This window comes from Mastigoproctus giganteus, chromosome 7, assembly GCF_048544385.1.
Source record: "Mastigoproctus giganteus isolate SK-2022 chromosome 7, ASM4854438v1, whole genome shotgun sequence".
Lineage (NCBI taxonomy): Eukaryota > Metazoa > Arthropoda > Arachnida > Uropygi > Thelyphonidae > Mastigoproctus > Mastigoproctus giganteus.
In genome coordinates, this window is record NC_143581.1 from 11,955,215 (window position 1) to 11,979,945 (window position 24,731).

Below are 24,731 nucleotides of genomic sequence, written 5' to 3' on the forward strand. Positions count from 1 at the left end.
AGAAAACAATCATCCAATATATCCACAAAAGCTTTGCTAGTGTGTTAGTGACCAACCCACAAATTCCAGTCAATATCCGGGAAATTAAAATTACAACCTGCACTGGACCAGCGTGGCAGATTATGGTCCATTTCCCTCAAACATGAATTGTTGAGGAGGCTTCCATCCTGCAGTGGGTTGATGATAATGGCTGCAGTTTACTTTTATTATAAGACACTCTGATTTACTGGCCCACTATTTCCTAGTATAGTCGTTTATTATATACATCAGTCATTAGGCCTATAACACACTCCTACTCTCAATTTTGCTTTCCCAGTACTTATATCACACCAAACTGACTCGGCACTGCACTGTCCAGCCATGATGACTGGCTGTTCTTCCTTGGATTTTATGTGTTTCTTAACTAATAGCATAACCCCTCTTCCCTTCCTATTCTGTCTATCCTTCCTGTACACATTTTACTCCCCAAATTCCATTTCTGCATTCCTTATATCTGTGTGACACCACTTCTCTGATATCTCAACAATATCTGCCTTTGATGTTTTGACCAACACCTCAAATTTATTTCTTTAAAATGTTTACAGAACTCGCTGGAACAGGACATGATTTAGGCAAGGAGGATGCCTTTGTGTGTGTGCTAGGTGCTGAGAGTGTTAAGAAATTAGGTGCCAATTCAGCATTCTGATGGGGGCTAATGAGAGTTTGAAGAGTCGGGTAGATGCCCTTGAAGATATTAAAGATATTAAACCGACCAAGCTCTCAGCTGCCCAAGCTCTCTTGTGCATCAGGTAACACATTGGCAATCTCCAAGGCAGAATGTATTGGTCCCAAAGGAGTTAGTTATTGTTGGTGACTCTATACAGGCACTGATGTAGCCGAGTGGTCATGAGCGAGAGTGCATAGCACATATTCCTTGAGTGGATCGGGGTTCAAGCCTGTGACTACTAAATACAATATTTGTATTGATGATTTATTGTAAACTCTACTGACCTGGTTGTTGTGCCGGAATATAAACAGAAAATTTAATTTTATTGTCAGGGAGACAGAGTAGGAGATCTGCAGACTTATTAACAAGTACAGGTCAATGCTGAAAAAAGTCACAAGTTAGAGTTCAATGTGAAAGTGTCTACAATTCTACTCAGACACGATATGATACGTACACGATGAGAACCTTATCAATCAATTCGGCTCTGGAGAGATTGTGCAAAGCTCAGAGGGTAGAATTTTTCTCAGCGTGGTCTGTGCTTGTTTACAGGAGAGACTGCTTCTACAGGGAAGGGATACAATCAAATAGAAGGGTTACAAGAATGTTTACTGATGCTATCGAGGCAATGTTAGGTGGGTCAGAAATCAGCTAGCGTGGCAGTGATTCACAGATTAAGGTTAAAAGTAGCCACAGGCACATGGGCTGTGTTAAGGTAACTAAGAATAAGAATAGGTTTGTTATTTGTTTGTTAGGAGCATCAGAAACTAAGGCCATATTGCTCCGGGGATATGGCGGTGGTCATTCCCTGACCTTTCCACATCCTCCTTATTTGGTGGTCACCGGCTCGAACCCCGGTCTAATCAAGATGCGTGTGCTACGCACTGCTGCTCCTGCGGCCCACCTGGCTACGGAGGCGTCAGAATAAGAATAGGTGCATGTATATTTGCATGTACACCAATGCTAGGAGTATAGTAAATAAATTTGATGAATTTGAAGTGTTGGTCAAGGCATCAAAGGATATTGTTGGGATATCAGATGTGGTGTCATACAGATATAAAGAATTCAGAATTGGAATTTTGGGAATACAATGTGTACAGAAAGGATAGACAAGATAGGAGGGATTATGCTACTAATCAGGAAACAGAAAATCTAAGGAAGTGCATCCAGTTGACACAGATGGACAGTGTAATGCAGTTTGGTTTGACATAAGCACTGGGAAAGGAAAAATGAGAGTAGGAGTGTGTTATAGACCTAATGACTCTAATCTGTATAACAAACAAATGTACAGAGAAATAGAACGGGACAGTAAATAATGGGCCAGTAAATCAGATTGTATTATAATGGGGGATTTTAACTTCCCATATATTGACTGGAACTTGTGGATTGGTCACTTGCACAATAGCAAGACTTTTGCGGATTTATTGGGTGACTGTTTTCTGCAGCAGCATGTTTGAGAGAGAGAGAGAGAGGGGGGGAGGGGGGAGAGGGGGGAGAGAGAGAGAGAGAGAGAGTAATACCCCTGATTGATTTGGTTGGTTATCAGCAGTGATTACAGTTTACTGAAGTGGGATTTACTTAAAGATATAAGTACCATTAGGGGTAAAGTACCACTAATGGGCGCCATGAACCGAGAAAGGTTGGGAACCTCTGGATTAGCCTATTACGATCCAAAGAAAACTCACCTAAAAAAAACAGAAGTGGAACCATTTAAAACTAGTAAGGGCTGGTTGAACAGATTTAAAATACAGGGAGAATCCGCAGATCAAGGAGCCGAAACTTTCAAAAAAGAACCTGTTAAAATTATTGAATAGGGTATTATGTGTTATACTTCTCAACAAGTTTTTGCAGGACGTTTTTTTGGAAACAAATGCCTAAAAGAAGTTTCATATTGAAAGAAGAAAAAAAACATGCCAGGTTTCAAAGCGGCGAAGGATTGGTTGACTTTATTGTTGGGTTGTAACGCTGCAGGGGATTTAAAATTAAAGCTCCTTTTAGTTTACCAGGAAGAGGGCCAAAGTACGACCCAAAATAAACACATTTTTCATGATTAAATTCATCAATTAAATTAAATCAATTTAGATCAATTAAATCCATATATAATTATACGTATATAATTATGTTACCACATAATTATATACGTATGCAATGCAGAATATTTTATATGTACAAATATTTGAATATTAAATATTTTGACCGACATTTGTGCATCTTTTCACTACTGTTTATTATTGATTAGGAAATATCCTATTGCTCCAACCGCAACTCACAAATACATATGTTACCTTATGGGAATGCGGCACTTGCTTAGCGTGAATTCACTTAGTGCTTGGTTTTTCCGGAACGAATTATCAGCATTAAGCGGGGGTCACCTGTAAATTATCAGGTGGCATAGAAGTCTATGACAGGAGATTAGGCAAGCAAAGGCAGATTACGAGAAATCTTTGGCAAAGGATGCTAAGAAAAACAGTAAGGACTTCTTTATTTATATAAACTCTAGAAGGAAGGCGATGAATCAGATTGGTATGGTTCAAATGTTGTTGATCCTGCTCAGATAGTTGACAAACTGAATGAGTGTTTTGCTTTTACATTCTCACACGAGGAGTTCTATAGGGAAGCGAAGGACAGAAGCTTATTAAACTGTAACAGGGTAATGATTTTGTAAATAACTGAGAGCAAAGTGGAGGAGAAATTGTTGAAGGTAAACAAGAAAGGCAACTGGGGTGGATGGGATCTATCCAGTTATATTAGAGGTGGCAAAGGAAGTAAGCAAATCCTTAGCCATAATTATGAGAGCATCCTTGGAATTAGGGGAAGTCCCCACGGATTGGAGATGTGCAAATGAATCCCCAATTCACAAAGGGGGATCAAAAGGTGACACGAGTTATTACAGACCTGTTAGATTAATTTCTGTTCTGGGGAAAATAATGGAGTCACTGGTTAAAGAAGCATTGCAGGATCATCTAGACAAGATTGCAATAATTCAGCCAGCATGGGTTTGTTAAGGGAAAATCTTGTCTGACAAATTTGATTGGATACTATGATGTGGTTACAAAGAAACTGGATGCAAAAAATAATTCTGATACTGTTGCACATGGAAGACTACAGTACAAATTGGAGCAGTATGGTATTAAGGGCAAGTTGCTAGAATGGATAAAAGGGTGATGACAGAGAGTGGTAAGCAATGGACATTGCTCTTCGTGGAGTTCCCAGGGTTCGGTGTTGGGCCCGCTGTTGTTTTGTAAATTTATCAGTGATACTGATGAAGGTATATGTATGAAGTGATACTTATGAAGGTATATGTCCAAGTATGCAGATGATACAAAGGTTAGTAGGGTTGTTAATGACAGTGTGCTACTGAAACAGGATCTGGAAAAGTTAGGCAGATGGGCTGAGAGATGGCAACTGAAGTTTAACATTGACAAATGCAAAGTACTGCATATGGGTAGAAGTAACCCCAGAGAAACGTACCAACTGTGTCGTACTACACTTTGGGGTAACTGTGCAGTCAGATATGAAGTTTTCTGAGCAATGCAGACAGGCTGCCAGAGCAGGTCATGAGATATTGTCAATGATATACAGGAATTTTGCTAGCAGGGAAAAGGAGGTGATTATTCCTTTGTATGAGGCAATGGTCAGCCACGCCTAGAGAACTGCGTGCAGGTCTAGAGGTCTCATTTTAGGAAGGATGTAGAATTGCTTGCGGAAATAGAGAAGGGCAACAAGATTGGTGAGGGGAACAAAAGGGTGTCTTACCAAGAAAGGCTTAAGTTCTGCAAATCTACCACTAAGCAATACTCAGTAGTAGATGATTTCATCAACTGGTCCAATACCACCACCTTTGCTTATTGGAGCCTTGAAGTGGTGGAACCCATGTTTAGTCAACGGAGCAAAAGCTGCAGTAAACCCCTCGGTCTCTTCCATCGTGCAGTATGATTGATGTCTTTTGAGGTTATGGTGGACACTTTGGCAAGATCCAATCTTCCTTACATTTTGAGAGTACAGCTCTAAAACAGTGTTTACAGGCCAGCTGCTAGTCAGTACTCTGGACCAAACAAACAGGTTTGGTTCGGAGTAATGAACAATAGCCAGCCTAGGAGGCTTCCTGATCAGCTAGTGTATAACCTCGCTACCTCTATACTGCCAGATGGTGATTGGCGGGAGTTCAAGTAGTGTTTATGCGGGTGGGGACATTGTCGAGGCCATGTTATGTCAAAGAGTAGGGTACATTCTTACCATGTGTATGCTGTATCCAAAAATTTCATTACTTCATATAACATGCCCCCCCCCCACATTTTCTTACTACTGAATACACCTTGAATTGTCAAACTAATAAAGCAAATCTGCAAAAAGATCTAAACCTCCCAGCACTTACTCATTCATTTCACAAATATCTGTGGTCTTAGTTCTAATCTCAATGATGTCCATTTCCACTTACAGTCTGCCAACCCCATGTACTTTTTTCTGACAGAATCTGAGTTATTGGCTGATTCAACTATGGCTCATTCCAGTTGTCTGAATTATTCACTGTATGATTCCTTCCGCTTCAAAGGTGGTACTTCTGCATATGTCCAATCTGACATGCCCTGTCAGATTGGACATGTGCTTTGTAATTTTGGAATATACTCTTTTTGATCTTCTCTGGCTTAAAATCTCCTTACCACCACATTCTGACAAATTCATCCGTTGTCTCTATCATTCTTAGAATTCCACTAATCACTTGGAACTCTTTGACTTCCTTTCTTTGAAACTAGACTTTCTCCAATCCAACTTTCCTAACAGAGGTAATTTTCCTTCGTGATTTTAATGTTCACAAAACCAGCAGGCCCGTTTCCTAGATTTAGACCCAGCTGGTTGAGATGCTGAGGCTTTGCAAATACTAATAACCTTCCATAGATTGTTCATTTACCTACCAGAATACCAGAAAATCCTAACCACAAAGGCAACATGCTTGATCTTTTTCTCACAAACAACCCTTTGAAGTACATGGTCGTGGCGAGTGTTCCTCTAGGCATCTCAGATCACAACTTGGTGATAGGCTCTTCTCCAATGAAGTCTTTCTCTCAAGGGCATTCAAAAACTTGTGTTGTTTGGTATTACAAGAATGCAAAATAGGATGATCTGTAAGATTTCTTTTCTTCTTTTCCTTGGTTGGATTACTGTTTCAAAACTTCTGATGTAAATATTTGCTCAGATCATTATTCTTGTAGGGATGGAACCTTTATTCCACACTATACCTTAAAATCTCACCCTAGACCTTGGTTTTCCAATAAATCTGCTAAGGCTGTTCAAGAGAAGAATGTAGCATATCTTAATTGGCTGGTATCCAAATCTCCCGGTTCATTTTCTGCTTATACCAATGCTCGCAACAAATGTAAAGTAGTTATTAATCAGGCCAAACTAGATTTCGAACAGGCTAAGAGTAGAAAACTTGCTTCTCGTCCAAATGGTAGCCAAGCATATTGGTCTCTTGCCAAAGCTACTGGTCACAACTTTTGCCCACCTCTGTCAAAACCAGATGGTTCTATTGCCACTTCAGCCAAGGATAAAGCTGACTTGCTAACATCCTATTTTCTTCCAAATCATGTATTAATGATCTTGGTAAACCACCTTCCTCCATTCCCAATACACTGCATTCAATGTCTCCTGTTGTCTTCTGTCTAAAGGACGTCAGAAGAATTTGAATGAATCTTGATGCTCATCCCAACTGATCAACGATCGCCAGTATGGATTCTGCCAGTGTTGATCCACTGGTGATATTCTGGCTTATGTTATCCATCTATGGACAAATTCAATGGCAGTGTTTGGTGAAGCTCAAGCAGTTACTCTTGACATTTCATAGTGTCTGGCATAAAGGTCTTCTGAATAAGCTTCCATCTTATGGTTTCCCCACTGTTTTTTTAATTAGGTATATAGTTTTCTCTCTGACCACTCACTGTGGGTGATGGCAGACTGCTCTCTTCTTCTAACTTCTCCACTAATGCTGGTGTTTCTCAAGGTTCAGTTCATTCTCCCACTCTTTTCTTTTTGTATATTAATGTCTTCCATTAACCAGAAATCCTATCCATAGTTTTGCTGATGATGGCACATTGCATTCCACTTCCAGTTTGAAAAACCTTACACTGCACAAACAGCTTCAACTTCTAGAATATCCACTACCAATTCCTTAAATGCTGATCTCCAGATAATTCTCCAGTGGGGCAAAGATAACTTAGTTGATTTCAATCCTTCTAAAACTCAGTCCTGTCTTATATTTCGCAAAAAGGATTCTTCTGCTCCTATGCTTATTTTCAATGACACTCCAATTTCTTGGCAAGATTATATATCTCTATTGGGAATTACCCTGACTTCTAATCTCTCTTGGCATAAGCACATTACAAATATTGCTTCCTCATCATCTAAAAAACTGGGTTTTTCTCTTTTGCTCTCAGTGTTACTTTTCTTACAAACAGCTGTTCACTCTGTACAATTTGCAAATCTGCCCCACCATGGAATATTCTTCTCACATCTGGGGTGATGGCCCTGAACCTCTCTCGAGTTTCTCGATTCCATTAAAAGAGGGCAGTTAGATTAATTAATGACTCATATCTAACAATGTCTCCACTTTATGTTTCGTAGACATTCTGTTTCTGCTGAATGCCTTTTTTTATAGATACTTCCATAGGCACAGTTCTTCTGAATTAGCTTCTATAATTCCCGCTCTCTCTTTCAAAGCAGTCCAAACACGTGCAGCAACCAGCCAACATCCTTTTACTGTCCAACTTCAAACTCACAGAACCAACTTTTTTTCTTCCTCATTAATTCTTATTAGTTCAACTTCTGTTTTCTGGACCAGAAAGTTCAAGTCTAATATCAATAAATATCTTCTTTCATCTTCTCAACCTCTAACCCATGTACAGTACAAAGTACTATAGGTTCTAATATTCCTCATGTTTGGATTTTTCATAAAAAAAAAAAAAAAAAATAATAATAATAAATAAAATAAAATATTTAAATATTTTATTTACATGTGTTCTGTCAGTGGATGCAAGAACATTTTACTGTTACCTTCCCGGTGTTGGAAGCCAAGAAGGATGGTTACATCTTATTTTCCCAAAGTTTGTTTGTATTATCATGCAAAATATTCTGCCACCAAGAATTAGCAAGCATTTTTGTATAATGGTTCCGAACAGGGGCATTTATTTCAATCACATCGGAATTTATTGGCTCTTCTGCTGCTTGTTCCTCTTTCATTTTCTAGTATTTCAGGATGAGCTGGGATCCAAAAGAATACCATACTATCACATCTGACCACAATAGTAATCCATGGAAGGTATGACAAGTCCACATCTTGATAGGTTCTGTAAATCTATAAGTTTGTTCAAATAAGACTTGTTTCTGTATAACACCATCCATAGAGGTTCAAATAGATATTGTCAAATGCATTGGCAAGCTCCAAATTTCAGATGCATACATTACATTTTCCTTTTAAGATGTAATAGCAACTCTTAATTTTTTACATATAAACTTTGAATTGAGGAAGTTCTAAAGGCTCCTAAGCAATTCTCAAAGCCTTGAGCTGAAATTATTTAAGCTACACTCTCTCAAGTCTACCAGCCTATGAATCTGAAAGTCAGATTGGAGCACCACAAGCTAGATATGATCTGATCATGGTTCAATGGAAATTAAGAATAATATGGTCAGTGCAGAAAAGTAACACTGCTTTCTTGTTTGCAGAACTGAAAGCAAAAATATATTGCATCATGTACTAAGCACAAGACTTTTACTTTAAAGTAATAAATATATATTTTTCTTTTTTAAGTCATTTATTAAGGATGATTCAAGTCACATATGCAAAAACAAAACAACATAACATTTGACACCAGAGCACCATGCCAAAATAATGTCACAAGAGGCAATCTGACTGTGACTTAAAACAAAGATGAATGTAAATTAAGTTTCCATAGGCCAAGGCCATCTGCATTTATAAAGCTTTTGCCATTTGGCAATGAAAGTATGAGTGATTGTTTTTTTTGGAAGATGCAGAAAAATCTATTTCCTTACATCCTTTAGCCGTTCCTTGACCATTCCTTGACCTTTCCGCACCCTCCGTATTTGATGGTGACGGGCTCGAACCCCGGTCTAATCAAGAACTGAAATATTCAATTTACTATTATTTAAGTTAAAAAAAAAAAAATGACAATTACTTGACCAAGATATTATATAGTTTTTGAAATAATCTATAATGAAACTTTAGTGATGCAAAGTTTTACTTACGGAAGCTCTATCCAGCACCTTAACTGACTGAGGAAGTGCAATGTTCCTTTCTAAAAGAATCTTTTGCAAGGTCCATAAAGGTAATGCTTCCCATTTACCAACGACAACAAGATCGATATCACTTGGAAAATAAAAAAAGCAAGTTAAAAAAAACATTCATTACATAAATATACATAAGAATTTATTTCTGTGATATAAAAGAATTACTATATTTCTACTGTGGGTATTCAAAGCTATGTTCAAGTCAATTCTTATATTACTAATCAGTATTGTTGCTAAAAGTATTTTGTAATTTTTTAATTGTTTAAGTATTTTATTAAAATATAAAGATAACTTCCAAGATTTATGAAATTAAAAAAGGACACAGCTATAAGTAATCTGAAAGTGGGTAAATATATTTTTGTATATCCAAACATTATCCATACAGTGCGTGGACTTGGTGTAATTTAAATGCAAAATACGAGATGTAGCTGCATCTATTCATACTTTTCTACTGACAGCTATAATGATTTATATTCTTATAACTGTTCTTTTAAAATTAGGTTCAATTAACTTTTTAATTAATAACACTTAACTCTACTGGCTCTAAATCTGTTATTGTTGTTGTTATTTTGGTTTTTAGGGGCATTAGCAACTAAGGCCATATTGCTCCGAGAATATGTGGTGGTCATTCCTTGACCTTTCCGCATCCTCCGTATTTGGTGGTGACGGGCTCGAACCCCGGTCTAATCAAGAAGCATGTGTTACACACTGCTGCTCCTTCTCACCTGGCTACGGAGGCGCCCCTAAATCTGTTATACCTTTAAATTCATGATTTTCCCGCTATACTATCTTCTTTCCTGTTACATTTACAGGCATTCCCAAAGCAAGTCCTTATTCTTCTAATGCTTTCTTCACACCATTGATCAACTATCTCTACCCTTTTACCATTAACCTCTGCTTTGAGCCTCTGTTTAATCTCGCTTCTTCCATCCTTTCAACATGTCCATTTCCTTTAACTGGATATTAGTTTAGCATGATTTTTTTCTTAGTTTCTCATTTACAATACAATAGCTTCCAATATATAAAAAATAAATGGAACTAATGCCACCCATTAGTTCCATTTATTTTTCTTAAATTTCTCATTTGTGAAGATTCTAATATTTGATATTTGTTTATTTCTTACCCAGTTCTTAGCTAATTTCAATTTAGCTCCAAATAAATTTAACTGCTCTAAACTTTCTGTTTTACTTATTCTATTGTTTATTTTTATGTCTTAATCTTTATTAAAGACCATTCGAAATATACAAAATTACAAACGTGTGTTCCAATTTTTGGTTATTCAGCATATAAATTTTTCTTGTCCTTCTCAGCTTTCAAACTTTTTTGTTTTTATAAAACTAATTTTCATGAAAAATTGTCTACAACTTCTAATTTATTCTGAGATTTTTTTAAGATCTTACAAGTTATTATTCAACAGCAAAATTGTTGTTGATCATCATTGGCACACAATAATGATCCAATTTTTGTCTTCTGCAATACATTTTAAATTTGGCAGGTAAAAATTATAAAGAGAAGTGGTGACAAGGTGCAGGAGCTGCCTTACTCCAAGCTTAACCTTCAAACCCTTTTCAAATACTTCCATCAATCCTCACTGCAGATTTCAATTTTTATAGAACCTTTATTCTCCTTAAAAAGAGATTATGTTTGATGGAATTTCTAGAATATTTTGTATTATGATATTTCAAGGCCAACGAATCCTAAATACAGATTTTTGATAAGCTTCTACAATTTTACAAAATTTTTCTGAGTGTAAATATAACAACATGCATACCTGATGTAGTTGAACTAAATTGTAATCACTGCATCTCGAAAGCTCTCAAAGGAACTCTAGTGTGAACAGTAATTGAGACTTTACTGAAACATGGCACACAAGGAGCAAAGTAGTGTAAAGCATGGACAACTTTAGTATGTCATATGGTCCCTAACAACTATTAGATATTTCTAATAGTTCTATAATTGGAAGATGAAACTTTGATATAAGAGGTATCTTTACAGGCTGAATGTTTTGCAACCTGATCTGAACACTAATCCTGGTATTCCTGGAATCTGACAAAAGATAACTATTTCAAGCATTTCTTTCTATTGAAACAGAGTAGATCTTATTTTGTTCACCACAGAATGAGTAGGGACAGTATTTTTCTGTAAGGTAGGTATAGCACACAATTCAGCAGTATAATTGGTGCATTCAGTTGGAAGTTGTACAGAGATGATGTTAGTTCGAAATATCACTGCTGCACCTATTACTGTATCACACTTCGAGCCATTGATATATATTTTGGAGAATTGCAATTAGTCTCGTACACATGATTCCATCAGTTGTTTGATGTTATATAGATAGTAAAATTCTACCACAGAAAGTACCATTTACAATTTGGTTGCAAGTTGTAAATGGTACTTTCTGTGGTAGAAATGGAATGAAGTAAAAGTAGAATATAACAGAAAATGCTTTTAACTGATGATGTTCTTACTGATTTAGCTGGACTCAAAGATGATGAAAATTGTTAATGTCACACAATAGTTGTGAAAAAGAATATTCATTTTTGAAATATAAGATCACGGTTAGAAGATAAGGCTGGATATCATGTGGTGATGAAAGAAGAAATAGCAAAAGCATTTCAAAATCTGTAGGTAAAGCAGGCAGCACATAAAAAAAAATAAATAAAGAAGAAAAAGTCAAATTACACAAAGGCAAAAGCTGCACCTATAAAATTCTAATTGTGATGAGAAATTCAAAAGTATATTTTATACTCTAAGAGAAGTGAAGAATGACACTATGAAACAGCAATGCAATAAGACTTTTACTTAACAGATTTTTTTTTTTTTTTTTTTTTCCAAAAAAGGCAATAAGATTGATGAAGAACCTAATCAAATGGTTAGGTTCTTCATCAATCAAAGAGTTATTAATGTTATTAATCAAAGAGTTATTAATGTTTAACACACTAGTGTTCTGATTTTACCTCTTTACATACAAAAACATTTTCGTAAAATTTCCTTCATCTCTTCATCGTATTTGTGTCCTACCATCTAAATTAACAGATTTTGCTGGACTGTGAATAAATTTTCTTGTTTTTATATTTATTTATCAGTTTAATAAATGGTTTTCACCTGTGGGCAGCAAATATGGTATAAGGGTGTTCATATTTTCTTAAATATCCATAACAAGTAAGCAAAATATCTGTTAAAATATTGTCCATAGTTAACATATTATCCCATATGTATTAACTTATACAAAGTTGTCAAACATCTTATTCCAAAATTAACTGTTACATTTCAATTATTTTAAATCTCAGATATTTTAAAGTCTGAGTAATAGAATATATTTTAAATTTACTAATTTGAACTACTCCTTCCCCTATCAATGTCTAGTTTAATATAATAAGATTTTAAGGCAATGTGTACAAGCACACATTCTTCACATACAAAATTTTTTATCGATCTAAAAGTGATAATCAGAAGTATTTACCTTGTTGGTAGGTACAAGCCAGTCTTAAAACTTCCAAATACATACACCTTAAAAACAAAAATAACAACTATAAATAAAATATAAGTAATTTTTGTAAATGATTTCAAAATTAACTACAAAATCATAATACACTACATAAAGCAAAGGCTGGCATGTTTTCCATCATAGCCGCAACTTTAAAATAAACTAGGTCACAAGATTAATATACAATTTTTTTCAAAGCATATCTCTATCATAATTAAAATATGCTGGTTGCAGGATTATTATAAGAGGCACATTAGATAGATATATCAAAATCTGAAGTAAACAAAAACTAAATCAAGCAAGTAATTATTGAAATTTCAGCATTGGTGTTATTCAGAAAATTAGATTGTATTTTTATTTCTATGCATCATAACCCCAAAATATGCTTTGCAACCATCCATTTGCCAACCATTGATGTAAAGCATGCAAAACTTCGACAAGATTATTTAAATTTCCTTACACCATTACAGAAAAGTCTCTGGCAAAGAAACACAGCAAAGACTTTTTACTTAACAGTAGAAGGAAGGGGCTGTATCACATTGATCCACTTGATGTCAATGGTTTAACTATTGATGAAGCTCAGGTCCCTGAAAAATGGAATAGGCATTTCGCAACTACATTCACACGAGGAATTCTTTAGGGAAGAGGATACCAGAAGTCTATCAAATGCTAACAAAGACCTATATTCTATTTTGTAACTGAAAGGAAAAGCAGAAGAAACATTGAAGCTAAACATAAAATAAGGCACCTTTGATGGATGGGATCTATCCAATTACAAAGGAGGTAAGTAAACAGTTAGCCATAATTATGAGAGCATCTTTGGACTCAGGGAAGTCCCTATGGACTGGAGATGTGTAAATGTATCCCCAATTCACAAAAAGGTTTATTAAAAGGTGACATGAGTAATTACAGAGCTATTAGTGTAACTTCTGTTCCAAGAAAAATAATGGTGTCATTAGTCAAAGAAGTATTGAAGGACCATTTGAACATGAATGCAATTATACTTCAGTCGGAGCATGGATTATGAAGGGGCAATCTTGTCTGAACAACCTGATGGATACTATGATACAGTTACCAAGGAATTGGATGCTGTTTTTTTTTTTTTTTTTAGGAACATTAGCAACTAAGGCCATATTGCTCCGGGAATATGCAGTGGTCATTCCCTGACCTTTCCGCATCCTCCGTATTTGGTGGTGACGGGCTTGAACCCCGGTCTAATCAAGAAGCATGTGCTACGCACTACTGCTCCTTCCCACCTGGCTATGGAGGCACCCGGAATTGGATGCAAAAAAATAAGTTTCACATTATAAATTTGGATTTCAGTTATGCTTTTGATATTGTACATAAAAGACTGCTGTATAAATGGAGCAGTGTGACAATAAAGGCAAAGGGACGGTTGAGTGGGAGGAGACAGTTTGTTTGTTTGTTTGTTTGTTATTTGGTTTTTAGGAGCATTAGCAACTAAGGCCATATTGCTCCGGGATATGCGGTGGTCATTCCCTGACCTTTCCGCATCCTCCGTATTTGGTGGTGACGGGTTCGAACCCCGGTCTAATCAAGAAGCATGTACTACGCACTGCTGCTCCTTCCCACCTGGCTACGGAGGCGCGCGGGAGGAGACAGAGAGTGGTTATTAATGAACACTATTCTTCATGGACTAATGATATTAGTGGAGTTCCCCCCCCCAGGTTTTAATGCAGAGCCCATTGTTGTTTTCTATATTTATTAATGATGCTGATAATACAGAGGTTTACAGGGTGGTTAATGACAGTATCCAAGGTAAGTTACAACAAGATCTAGAAAAATTAAGCAGGTGGGCTAGGAAATGGCAGTTGAAGTTTAACATTGTCAAATGCAAGGTACTGCATATGAGTAACAGTAATCGCAGATTACTGCATGCAGAGTAGTAGAAAATGAAAAAGAGCTGGGGTAATTGTGCAATCTGATATGAAGTTCTCTGAGCAGTGCAGACTGGCTGTTAGGAGAGCTGATGGGGTCTTGTCAATGACATATAGGAATTTTGCTAGCAGGGATAAGGAGGTAATTATCCCACTGTACAAGGTAAGGTTAGGCCATATCTTGAGTACTGCATATAGGTCCATAGGCCCCATTTTAGAAAGGATGCAGATCTGCTGGAACAGATATAGAGAAGAGCAACAAGACTGGTGAAGGGAATAAAAGGGTAGTCTTACCAAGAAAGCATTAGCATTAGTAGAGGCACTTGATGCAAGAAAGAACGCTTATGCAGCATCAGCAAAAAAAAAAAAAAAAAAATTAAGTAAAATAAATAAATAAAAAATAACCACTTCCGCTTCACCCCTCTGTTCGTTCGAAATACCTGTCCAGCTGAGCCTTAAACTTATTTAGGCTATCAACTTCCACGACAAGGGATGGAAGTCTGTTCCACCTACCAACTACCCGCTGGCTAAAGGCAAATTTCCGCACATCTATCCTACATCTGTCTTTCCTTAATTTGAACTTATGCCCTCTCAGGTGATTATTCTGAGCAAGAGGAAGAATCCCATCAGCATTGAGCATGCTCAAACCATTCAAGGCTTTGTACACCTCTATCAGATCACCTCGCTGGTGCCTAGTCTCTAGACACTGTAATTCGCAAAACTTAAGCCTTTCTTCGTAAGAGCACCCCTTTGTTCCATTCACTAATCTTGTTGCTCTTCTCTGTACTCGTTCCAGCAGCTCTACATCCTTCTTGAAATGAGGCCTCCAGGACTGTATACAGTACTCTAGGTGTGGCCTGACAATTGCCTTATACAAGGGAATAATCACCTCCTTATCCCTGCTAGAAAAATTCCTACATATCACTGACAATACACCATGAGCTACTCTTGCAGCCAGTCTGCACTGCTCAGAGAACTTCATATCTGCCTGCACAACCACCCCCAGGTCCCTTTCATTCTCTACCACTGTCAGTGTAGTACCACAGAGTTGATACGTTGCTCTGGGGTTGCTGTTTCCCCATATGTAGTACTTTACATTTGTCAATGTTAAACTTCATTTGCCACTTCTCAGCCCATCTGCTCAACCTTTCCAGATCCTGTTGCAGTAGCATAGTGTCAGTAGTGTCCTTTACAACCCTGCCAACCTTCGTATCGTCTGCAAACTTGGACATCAAGCTTGATATACCATCATCAATATCATTTATAAATACAGAGAACAATAAAGGACCCAATACTGAACCCTGAGGGACTCCACTAATAACATTAGTCCACGATGAGCAGTGTCCATTGATTACCACTCTCTGTCTTTTCCCCCTCAACCACACCTTTATCCATAGCAGCAATTTGCCTCCAATGCCACACTGCTCCAATTTGTGCAGCAGTCTTCTATGTGCAACGGTATCAAAAGCCTTTCTAAGATCCAAGTACATAATATCAAAGTTATTCCCTGCATCCAGTTCTTTTGTGACTGCATCATAGTATCCAATCAAATTGGTCAGGCAAGACTTCCCCTTAACAAAATCATGCTGTGTCCGAGCTATAACTGAAGTCTTGTCTAGATGATCCTGCAGTGCTTCTTTAACCAGTGCCTCCATTAATTTTCCGGGAACAGAAGTTAAACTCACAGGTCTATAATTACTTGTGTCAGCCTTTGATCCTCCCTTGTGAATTGGGGTCACATTTGCACATCTCCAGTCCATGGGTACCTCCCCTGAGTCCAAGGAAGCTCTCATAATTATGGCTAAGGGTTTGCTTACTTCCTTTGCTGCCTCCTTTAATATAACTGGATAGATCCCATCCACCCCAGGTGCCTTTCTTGTGTTTATCTTCAACAATTTCTCCTCCACTTTACTCTCAGTTATTACAAGATTCTCTAGCTTACTGCTAGAGTTGAATACACCTCTGGCACTCCCCTCGCTGAATAACTCCTCATGTGTGAATGTCGATGCAAAATATTCATTTAGTTTGTTAGCTACCTGAGCAGGGCCATCAACATTTGATCCATCGATATCAAGTGGACCAATCTGATTCATCCCCTTCCTTCTAGAGTTTACATAAGTAAAGAACTCTTTGCTGTTTTTCTTTGCATCCCTTGCCAAGGATCTCTCGTAAGCTGCCTTCGCCTGCCTAACCTCCTTTGTAACTTGGTTACAGATCAACTTGTATCTATCATAGGCTTCTGTGTCACGTGTTAATTTGTATGTATCCCATGCATTTTTCTTCTCTGCCATATGCCTCATTAGTTCATCTGACATCCATTTAGGCCTAAACCTTGAACAATATTTCTTAGCTGGTATGTAAAGCCTAGTAGCTTGCAAGATAAGTTCCTTGAATGCTTCCCATTTTGAATTTGCTGTTGGTAACATCATCAGTTGATCCCACTGTATAGAATTTAAATACTGTCTCAATCCATCATAGTCGCCTTTACAAAAGCAATACCCCTTCCCTTTACCCCTAATGGTAGTTACCTCTTTGAGTAACTCCCACTTCAGAACACTGTGATCACTGCCACCTAGTGGTTCATTTACCTGCAGATCCTTAATGCACGAAGAATCACTACTGATAATCAAATCAAGAGTATTACTCCCTCTAGTTGCCTCCCGAACATGCTGATGTAGAAAACAATCATCCAATAAATCCACAAAAGCCTTGCTAGTGTGTGAGTGACCAGCCCCCAAATTCCAGTCAATATCTGGGAAATTAAAATCCCCCATGATAAGACTCTGATTTACTGGCTCACTCTATTTCTCTGTACAGTTTCTTATTATACTCATCAGAGTCATTAGGCCTATAGCACACTCCTACTCTCAATTTTGATCTCCCAATGCTTATGTCACACCAAACTGACTCGACACTGCACTGTCCAGTGATGTCGACTGGCTTCACTTCCTTGGATTTTATGTGTTTCTTAACTAATAGCATAACCCCTCCTCCCTTCCTATCCTGCCTATCCTTTCTGTAGACATTGTACTCCCCAAATTGCAGTTCTGCATTCCTTATATGTGTGACACCACGTCTCTGAAATCCCAACAATATCTGCCTTTGATGTTTTGAGCAATAACTCAAATTCATCAAATTTATTTACTAAACTTCTAGCATTGGTGTACACGCAAGTATACATGCACCTGCTCTTCCTCTTACACAACCCGTGTGTTTACTTGTACCCCCATGATTTCCAGCAGTCTCTGTAATATCCTGCATCTTATTTTTCAGGCTGCTGCTCATTCGAATAGAAGCAGTGCAAGAATCACTTTCTCCTCTGCCAGTGGCTACTGTTAATCTATTAGTCCTTGTATCCCCCCAATCTAGCAGTTTTCCGACCCACCTAACACTGCCTCGATAGCATCAGCAAACATTCTTGCACCCTTTCTATTTAAGTGTATCCCAGCCCTGTAGAAGCAGTCTCTCCTGTTAACAAGTACAGACCAGGCTGAAAAAAATTCTACCCCTTGAGCCCTGCACAATCTTTCCAGGGCCGAATTGATCGACAGGGCTCTCATCATATACTCCCTCCTATCGTGTCTGGGCAGAATTGCAGACACTTTCAAATTCAACCCTAATTCACGGCTTTTTTTCAGTGACCTGTACTTGTTAAGTAATTCCGCCAGTCTCCTACTCTTAATATCATTAGTGCCAACGTGTACAACTATATCACCTTTTGTGCCCTTAAAGGATGATATCCGCTCTACAACGTCATCAACCTTTGCCCCTGGCAGACATACCCTGGTCCTGTTCCACCTATCCTTTTTACAAAGCATGTTTCCCGTTTCCCTGACAATAGAGTCACCAACAACTACTAGTTCCTTTGGGAACAGCGCATTCTGCCTTGGGGGTTGCCGCTGTGTTGCACGATGACCAAGTGCAAGCTCTGGCATTGGTGTGGGCAGCTGAGAGCTTGATGGGCCCCTCACTTGTAATCCTTCGAGGGCATCCACCCTGTTCTTCAAGCTCTCATATAGGCCCATAACAATGCTGAGTTGTCACCTGATTTCCTTACACTCCTTGCATCGCGCACATACAAAGACATCCCCCATGGCAGTATCATGTCCCATACCTGACTGCTCCGCAAACATCAAGCAAATAGTGCATCTTAAAAGGCTGTGATTCAGAGGGCAACTGCCCCCCTCAGTTCTCCCCTGAGCCACAGCATTCCCATTAGCTTGAGCCTTTTGCTTTGCTGCTCTGGTTTGAGTCATGATTTCGATTTACTTTCAATAAAATTTCAATTTCGGTATAAAATTAAATCCTAAACTTGTATCCCAACACAGTTATAACGCTATATTTATGTTTCAGTAACGAGTGTTATGTACGAAATATTTGTTTCAGTAACAAGTGTTATCTACGAAATCCCCTTATATAACTTCCGTATCGTTATGTATTAATTATTTATTTTTACTAATTATTTATGTTACGTCACCTAAGTGGTTATATGTATAGTTAAAAGTACAATTTAATTGCCAATGAAGTTCGACAAGATTAATAGATTTTACTGATTAATTTTCCCATAACAATGGCGGCTCTTTACGAACGGTAAACACGTGGATTTGATACCCTTTCCGATACTAAGTAATACCTACAAAATCTCTATCTAAGTTACTTTAAACTTAAGTACCGTAAATAGGAATATAAAGCTACTCTAGAAAATAAGTTAATATGTCAATTTAAACTAATAAAGCAGAAAATAAATCAGAAAAAACTTCTCTGTTCCAAGAGCAGCAGAAAGGCACGTCCGCACCAGCAACTCTCGTCCTCAGAAAGGCTTCGGATCTGCAAACTGCAGCATCTGGAGACTAGGCACCTGCAAGGTGATCTGATTGAGGTGTTTAAAGCTTAAAATGGATTGAGCAAACTCAATGCTGGTGGCATTTTCCTCTTGCTCAGACTCCAAAGAATGAGGTGGACATAAATTCAAATTGAGGAAGGATGGTTACAGGATAGACGGCACAAGTTTGCCTTCGGCCAGTAGGTGGCTGAGTATTGGAACAAATTCAAGGAAGAACTAGACAAATTATTGGAAGGGATGGACAGGTGATGTGAATTTTTTTTTTATTTTGACTGATGCTTTATAAGCTTGCTTTTTTGAAACACTTGCCACTACTAATACTAATGAATTACTGCAAATGTGAAAAACTTTACAGCAATTTCTGCTACTCTATATATATATATATTTTTGAATCGTCAACAAATATTTCTGCCACTCTTCTTCAGATAGATGCTGGTGTGCTGTTTAGCTTATGTAATATGCTTTCCACTGTTGTTTATTGGGCATGGGCTTCTTCACTACTTCTGAACTGAGTTCCATAGCCACATCAATTCAGCAGTCAAGTTTGATGATAAGAAATAGCTAAACTGCAATTGTTTCTATGGGAGTATAATCAGTTTGCTTGCAATATTCAATAAAACTGCTTAATACTTCACATGGCAGATTAGTGTTGCTTATTTTAGTTTATCCCATAAATATTTTGTTTATTACTAATATTATAATATGACTTGGGATGCTTCACTGCATAAAAAGTTCATTCAAATATTGGAAATGTGTGATTTTTGAAGGAATGAAACAGACATTTCAAGAGATCAGTGTTGTTACACAGATATTGTTTACTGATCAATGGAAATGAAAGGTAGTGAGGACACACATTCACTTGTCACCTTCACCATAAAAGAAATTGCCAAATCCACTGCAGATATTGAGATTTTAAGTTTCACACTCCTTTTTTATAAAGTACTGTTATATGTTATTCTAAACATGAGTACTAAAAGCACATGGTTAAGATCTTTCATGATTACTGAAAAAGCAAAAATAATTCGGTAAGCAGAAAAAATAATCTGAAACAAAAGACAACAGAGCAGGTAAATGTTAGTAACTAAATTACAGGGTTCTTTCTTTAATGAATTTTGGCTATCCACAGCTAATTAACAGACAATTTTAATAATTATTGGTAAAGATTTGTAAGTCAAATTTTCATAACTAAAAGGTAAATTAAATAAACAAATAATAATAACAAATACCCACATACCTGAATTGTTCTCCTTATTATACCATCATCTTCACAGGCTATTATTGTTATTAAATCATTCCCAATTGTGTAGTGTATTATTTCCTATATTATTGTTTATCCAATCTACAGGGTGAGTCAAAAGCATGCAACCTACAGTATATTTTAAATTTTATTTAAATTCTTATTATAAACATCATTATAATGGAGTACAAATATTGGCTGAATTTATTCAGATACAGTTTCCATGGGAAACTCCAGATCAACAAATTACTGTAAAGAGTAAAGTTTTTTTTTTTTTAGCTTCTAACGTTTGTGTGCCAGGGGCTCCCAGACCAACTAAATCTGGCACTGGTTAAAAGTGCCCAACCTCTTCCTAAATGCAAGCAAACTGTTTTCACCATTTTTGAGAAACAGTAAGCTTTGAAATTCCTGATTCAATATTGCCTTTTAATTTTTCTAATGTGTGAGGGATGTCAGGGGGTCATGGTGGTAATAAAACTCTGGAAATAAGTGCCCGAAAAAACACGCTATGCTCTTCAAAATACTATTGGTAAGACATCATCATCATCAGCCATTTTCAATCCACTGCAGGATGAAGGCCTCTCCAGCAACTTTCTAGTTCCTTCTGTTTTGAGTACTGGCCATCCATTTACTACCCAAAAAACTCATGAATTTCATCTATCCATCTCCACCTTTGTCTTCCAGGTTTTCTTCTAGCTCCTCTTGGGTACCATTACGTTATTTTCTTAGTCCATCTGTCATCATGTCTTCGAGCTATGTGTCCTGCCGAAGCCCATTTTAGTTCTTTAGTTTTGATAAGAATGTCCTTTACTTGAGTTTGCTGCCTAATCCACGTGTTTCTCTTCTTATCTAACATTCCCAGTCTGATTCCCAGTATAATTCGTTCCATTCTTCGCTGTGTAGTTCTCAGCTTCTCTTCCATTCTTTTGGTGAGTGCCCAAGTTTCACTTCCATAAGTCATGGTGGGGAGTATATATTGATTCATTATTTTACGTTTCAGACAAACTGGGATATTGCTCTTCAGTATGTGACTATATTTCCTGAATGCTATCCATCCAAAATTTATTCTTCTCTTGAACTTCCAGCCATTTATCATTATTACAGCTAATAACTTGTCCCAGATAAGTATACGACTCCACCTTTTCAATTACTGCTCCTTCAATCATTATTTCCCTTTCCGTGGCATACTTGTTCATTATTACTTTTGTTTTAGCCATATTCATCTTTAGTCCAAAATCCTTACTAACTGTGCATAACTGATTAAGATTTTCCTCTAATTCTTTGGGATCGTGGTTTATGACCACAATGTCATCTGCAAATCGTAGATGGTTTAGGTACTCTCCGTTCACACTGACTCCATTCTGCGACCAGTCTAATCTTCTGAAAGCTTCCTCAAGGGCAGCAGTAAACAGCTTCGGAGATATTGTGTCTCCTTGTCGAACTCCTTTCTCGAGTTTAAACTTAAATTCTTACCAATATCGAGAAAGGATTTTAAATCCTTTCTCGATATTGGTAAGACACTGAAGGTTAATGTGAAATCAACAGACATACCTCAGACATCTGGGGGATTACTTCAAATGTCTGACAGCTGTTTCTTTCCTATTGTTTAGCAAATCTTTCAGAACAAACAAAAATCTGCTTTGAATGCAGATACAGAAAATGTGATTATCTGCTCTTCCACTGTTTCTCCTAATTCTGTTTTTTCTTCTTCTTCTTTTTTTTAATGCTCTCCAACTGTTGCTTTGTGTACACAGACAATTTCAGTGATTTTAGCATTTATGCTCTCACGTTCCTTCAGATTCCCTGAAGACACAATTAAGACAATTTAGTGTCTTAATTTTAGCAGCCATTCTAAGAGTACTAATATCAATTTTTATCTCTTGACTACTTTTGAAGAACTAAATCACCTATAACAACAAAATTAAAGATTGGTCTTAGAAACAGGACAATTCTTTACTAACGATGCAGAACACACTGCTGTTGTCCAATGCATACAATTCACTTGGACTAAACTGTTTCTAAAAGATTAATCTGTACAATGTAACTAATACCAAAAACTATACCCACCCACCCATCTTCTACAGTTGTCCTAAGAACTTAAGACAAATTTCAAAATAATAGTAACAGTAATAGTTACTATTATTTTGAATGTCCTAACTGTGTCGGAGGATCAAGATTATGTTAAAAGGGACAGTGTGTGTGTGTGTGGGGGGGGGGGGGTGGATCTTCATTGCAGTCTTTTTTTTTTGTTGCCAAAATAAATTTTTTCTTCAAGTTCACCCTAAGAATAAGAATTTCATAGTGTCCCCAGTTTTCGTTTATATATATAAAAAAAAATGTAAACACATTTTGTACTTTGCACCTTTTGGCACAAAATATGCAAAATCAATTTCAAAAACACAGGATGAAACAGGTAAATTACTATTAACTTGGTAAGCACTATATTATCAAAAATAACTTATAAAAAATGCATTGTGTTCTACATCATTTCTTGTTCTAAATGAGGGTTGTTCTAAAATAAAGTTCTAACCTATAAAATACCAAACATTTTGACCATGTTTCCCCTGCACCATCAAGCCCATAAACAAACAAAAACTAAAAAAATACTATTTTTATACAGAATCATTTAGTAAGCTATTGTCTCACTGAAAATGTTCTTCAATCATATCTTGTTACTAAAATATGATTACTATGTACTAAAAGAAAGCAAAATATTTACCTTTGCTTGTGGCCAAATGGAATATATTATCCTTTTAATTCGCTTTACCACACCCAATCTCATTTGATGTTCTTCTGGTGAAGGTGTCATATACTTATAAAAATCTTCAATTTCTTCATGCAGACTAAAATATTAAAAGTAATACATTATGTACAAACACACATAAAAATAAGGTAATTTGCATTCAGATAAAGTAATATCTAAGTGCACAGCAAACATACATTTTACTATGTTATACTTAAAAAATAGTCTGTACTGAAGATAAATTACAAAAACATCTGAACAACTGCCAGCAATGTGTTTTCTCTTAGCAATACTCAGTAACTCAAGGTCAAAGATGTTCTCAACATCTAAGGATAGGAAATCTATAACAGTACATGTACAATATTATTGTTAAGCTATTGTTCTAAATTAAAGGCCCACAGATGCTATAAAATTATACTACTTTCTTACAAAAGCTCACCTTTATATGCAATATAGCCTTATGAGATTCTTCAAATAAACCATGCTGTTTTAACAATACATCTGAACCTTATCAAAGAGGGTAAGAAGTTTATCCTTAATGGTTAAACAATTAGGACTACTACTTTGGTTCAGAGAATACTGAATGACCCAAATGATATGATAATAACTGTCATAGAGCAGCAAGAGAGTCAGTCATGCATATTCAAATAATTTTTTAAATAATTTAACCAAGCTTTTGGGAAATAAACTATGCAGAATAAATTGAGAGTTTAGTGTCAAACGTTAACTACAAAATCATTTTGTAGTTGATGTTTTTGTAATTAAACAAAAAAGAATTCATTTGACATTTTCTTGGTTTACCGGAAATGTACTTACAGCCTAAGCTAACTCGTAAAGTACTAGAAAGATAGAGGTCTATGACATGATATGCATTGTTATTTGTATAATGTAAAATTAAAGTTATCGCAAAAATAAAATGCAATTTTGTAGTTGACACTAAACCCTCGAAATACAAAAGAACTTGCAAAACAAAATAACTTCAATGAATGAAACTGTGCATCAAAATGATAAATTACAAGCGTGGCATGTCAAAGATATCAGAAAAGATAAGCTCAATGAAAAAACCAACCTGCTTCCTGTGTAATAAGTTCAGTTTCCTAATAATAACAACTACCTGTTTCACCAACACATAATTAAATGCATAACACAAATTCAACACATAATAGAAAGGTTTTTTTTTTTTTTGGCTTATGCTCTATAAGCTTGCTTTCTTCCATCATATGTATCAACTAATGCTAATAATTTATGAATCGTAAATAAATACAGAGAAATTTCCCTATTCTGCGATAAAATTGATAAAACAGATATTTGAGTAGATTCAGATGATAAAAGAAAAAATAGAGCAAGAAGCTATATGCTCACATAAGCAAAAAAGAAAAAAAAAAAAAGAAAAAAGTAATTTGGATTACTTTTGTTCTCACAGGAAAATTCCCGTGATCACAAGAATTTTCATTCCTGTGATCACAACATACGATCGAAATCGAAAAGTGTTGTCAGCTTCAGGAAGGAAAATCATTTTGAA

The 24,731-nt window shown here is 36.6% G+C and overlaps 1 protein-coding gene across 1 annotated transcript in view; it reads right to left on the bottom strand.

Annotated features, from left to right (window-relative positions):
- LOC150082519 (terminal nucleotidyltransferase 4B-like) overlaps positions 1–24,731 on the bottom strand; it is an 89,783-nt gene that overhangs the window by 39,907 nt on the left and 25,145 nt on the right. Inside the window, exons 2-4 of the mRNA XM_090377820.1 lie at positions 23,186–23,309; positions 12,465–12,511; positions 8,960–9,080 (exon numbers count right to left, since the gene is read on the bottom strand). Coding sequence (XP_090233946.1) covers positions 8,960–9,080; positions 12,465–12,511; positions 23,186–23,309 — 292 coding nt within the window. The remainder of the gene's footprint in view (positions 1–8,959; positions 9,081–12,464; positions 12,512–23,185; positions 23,310–24,731) is intronic.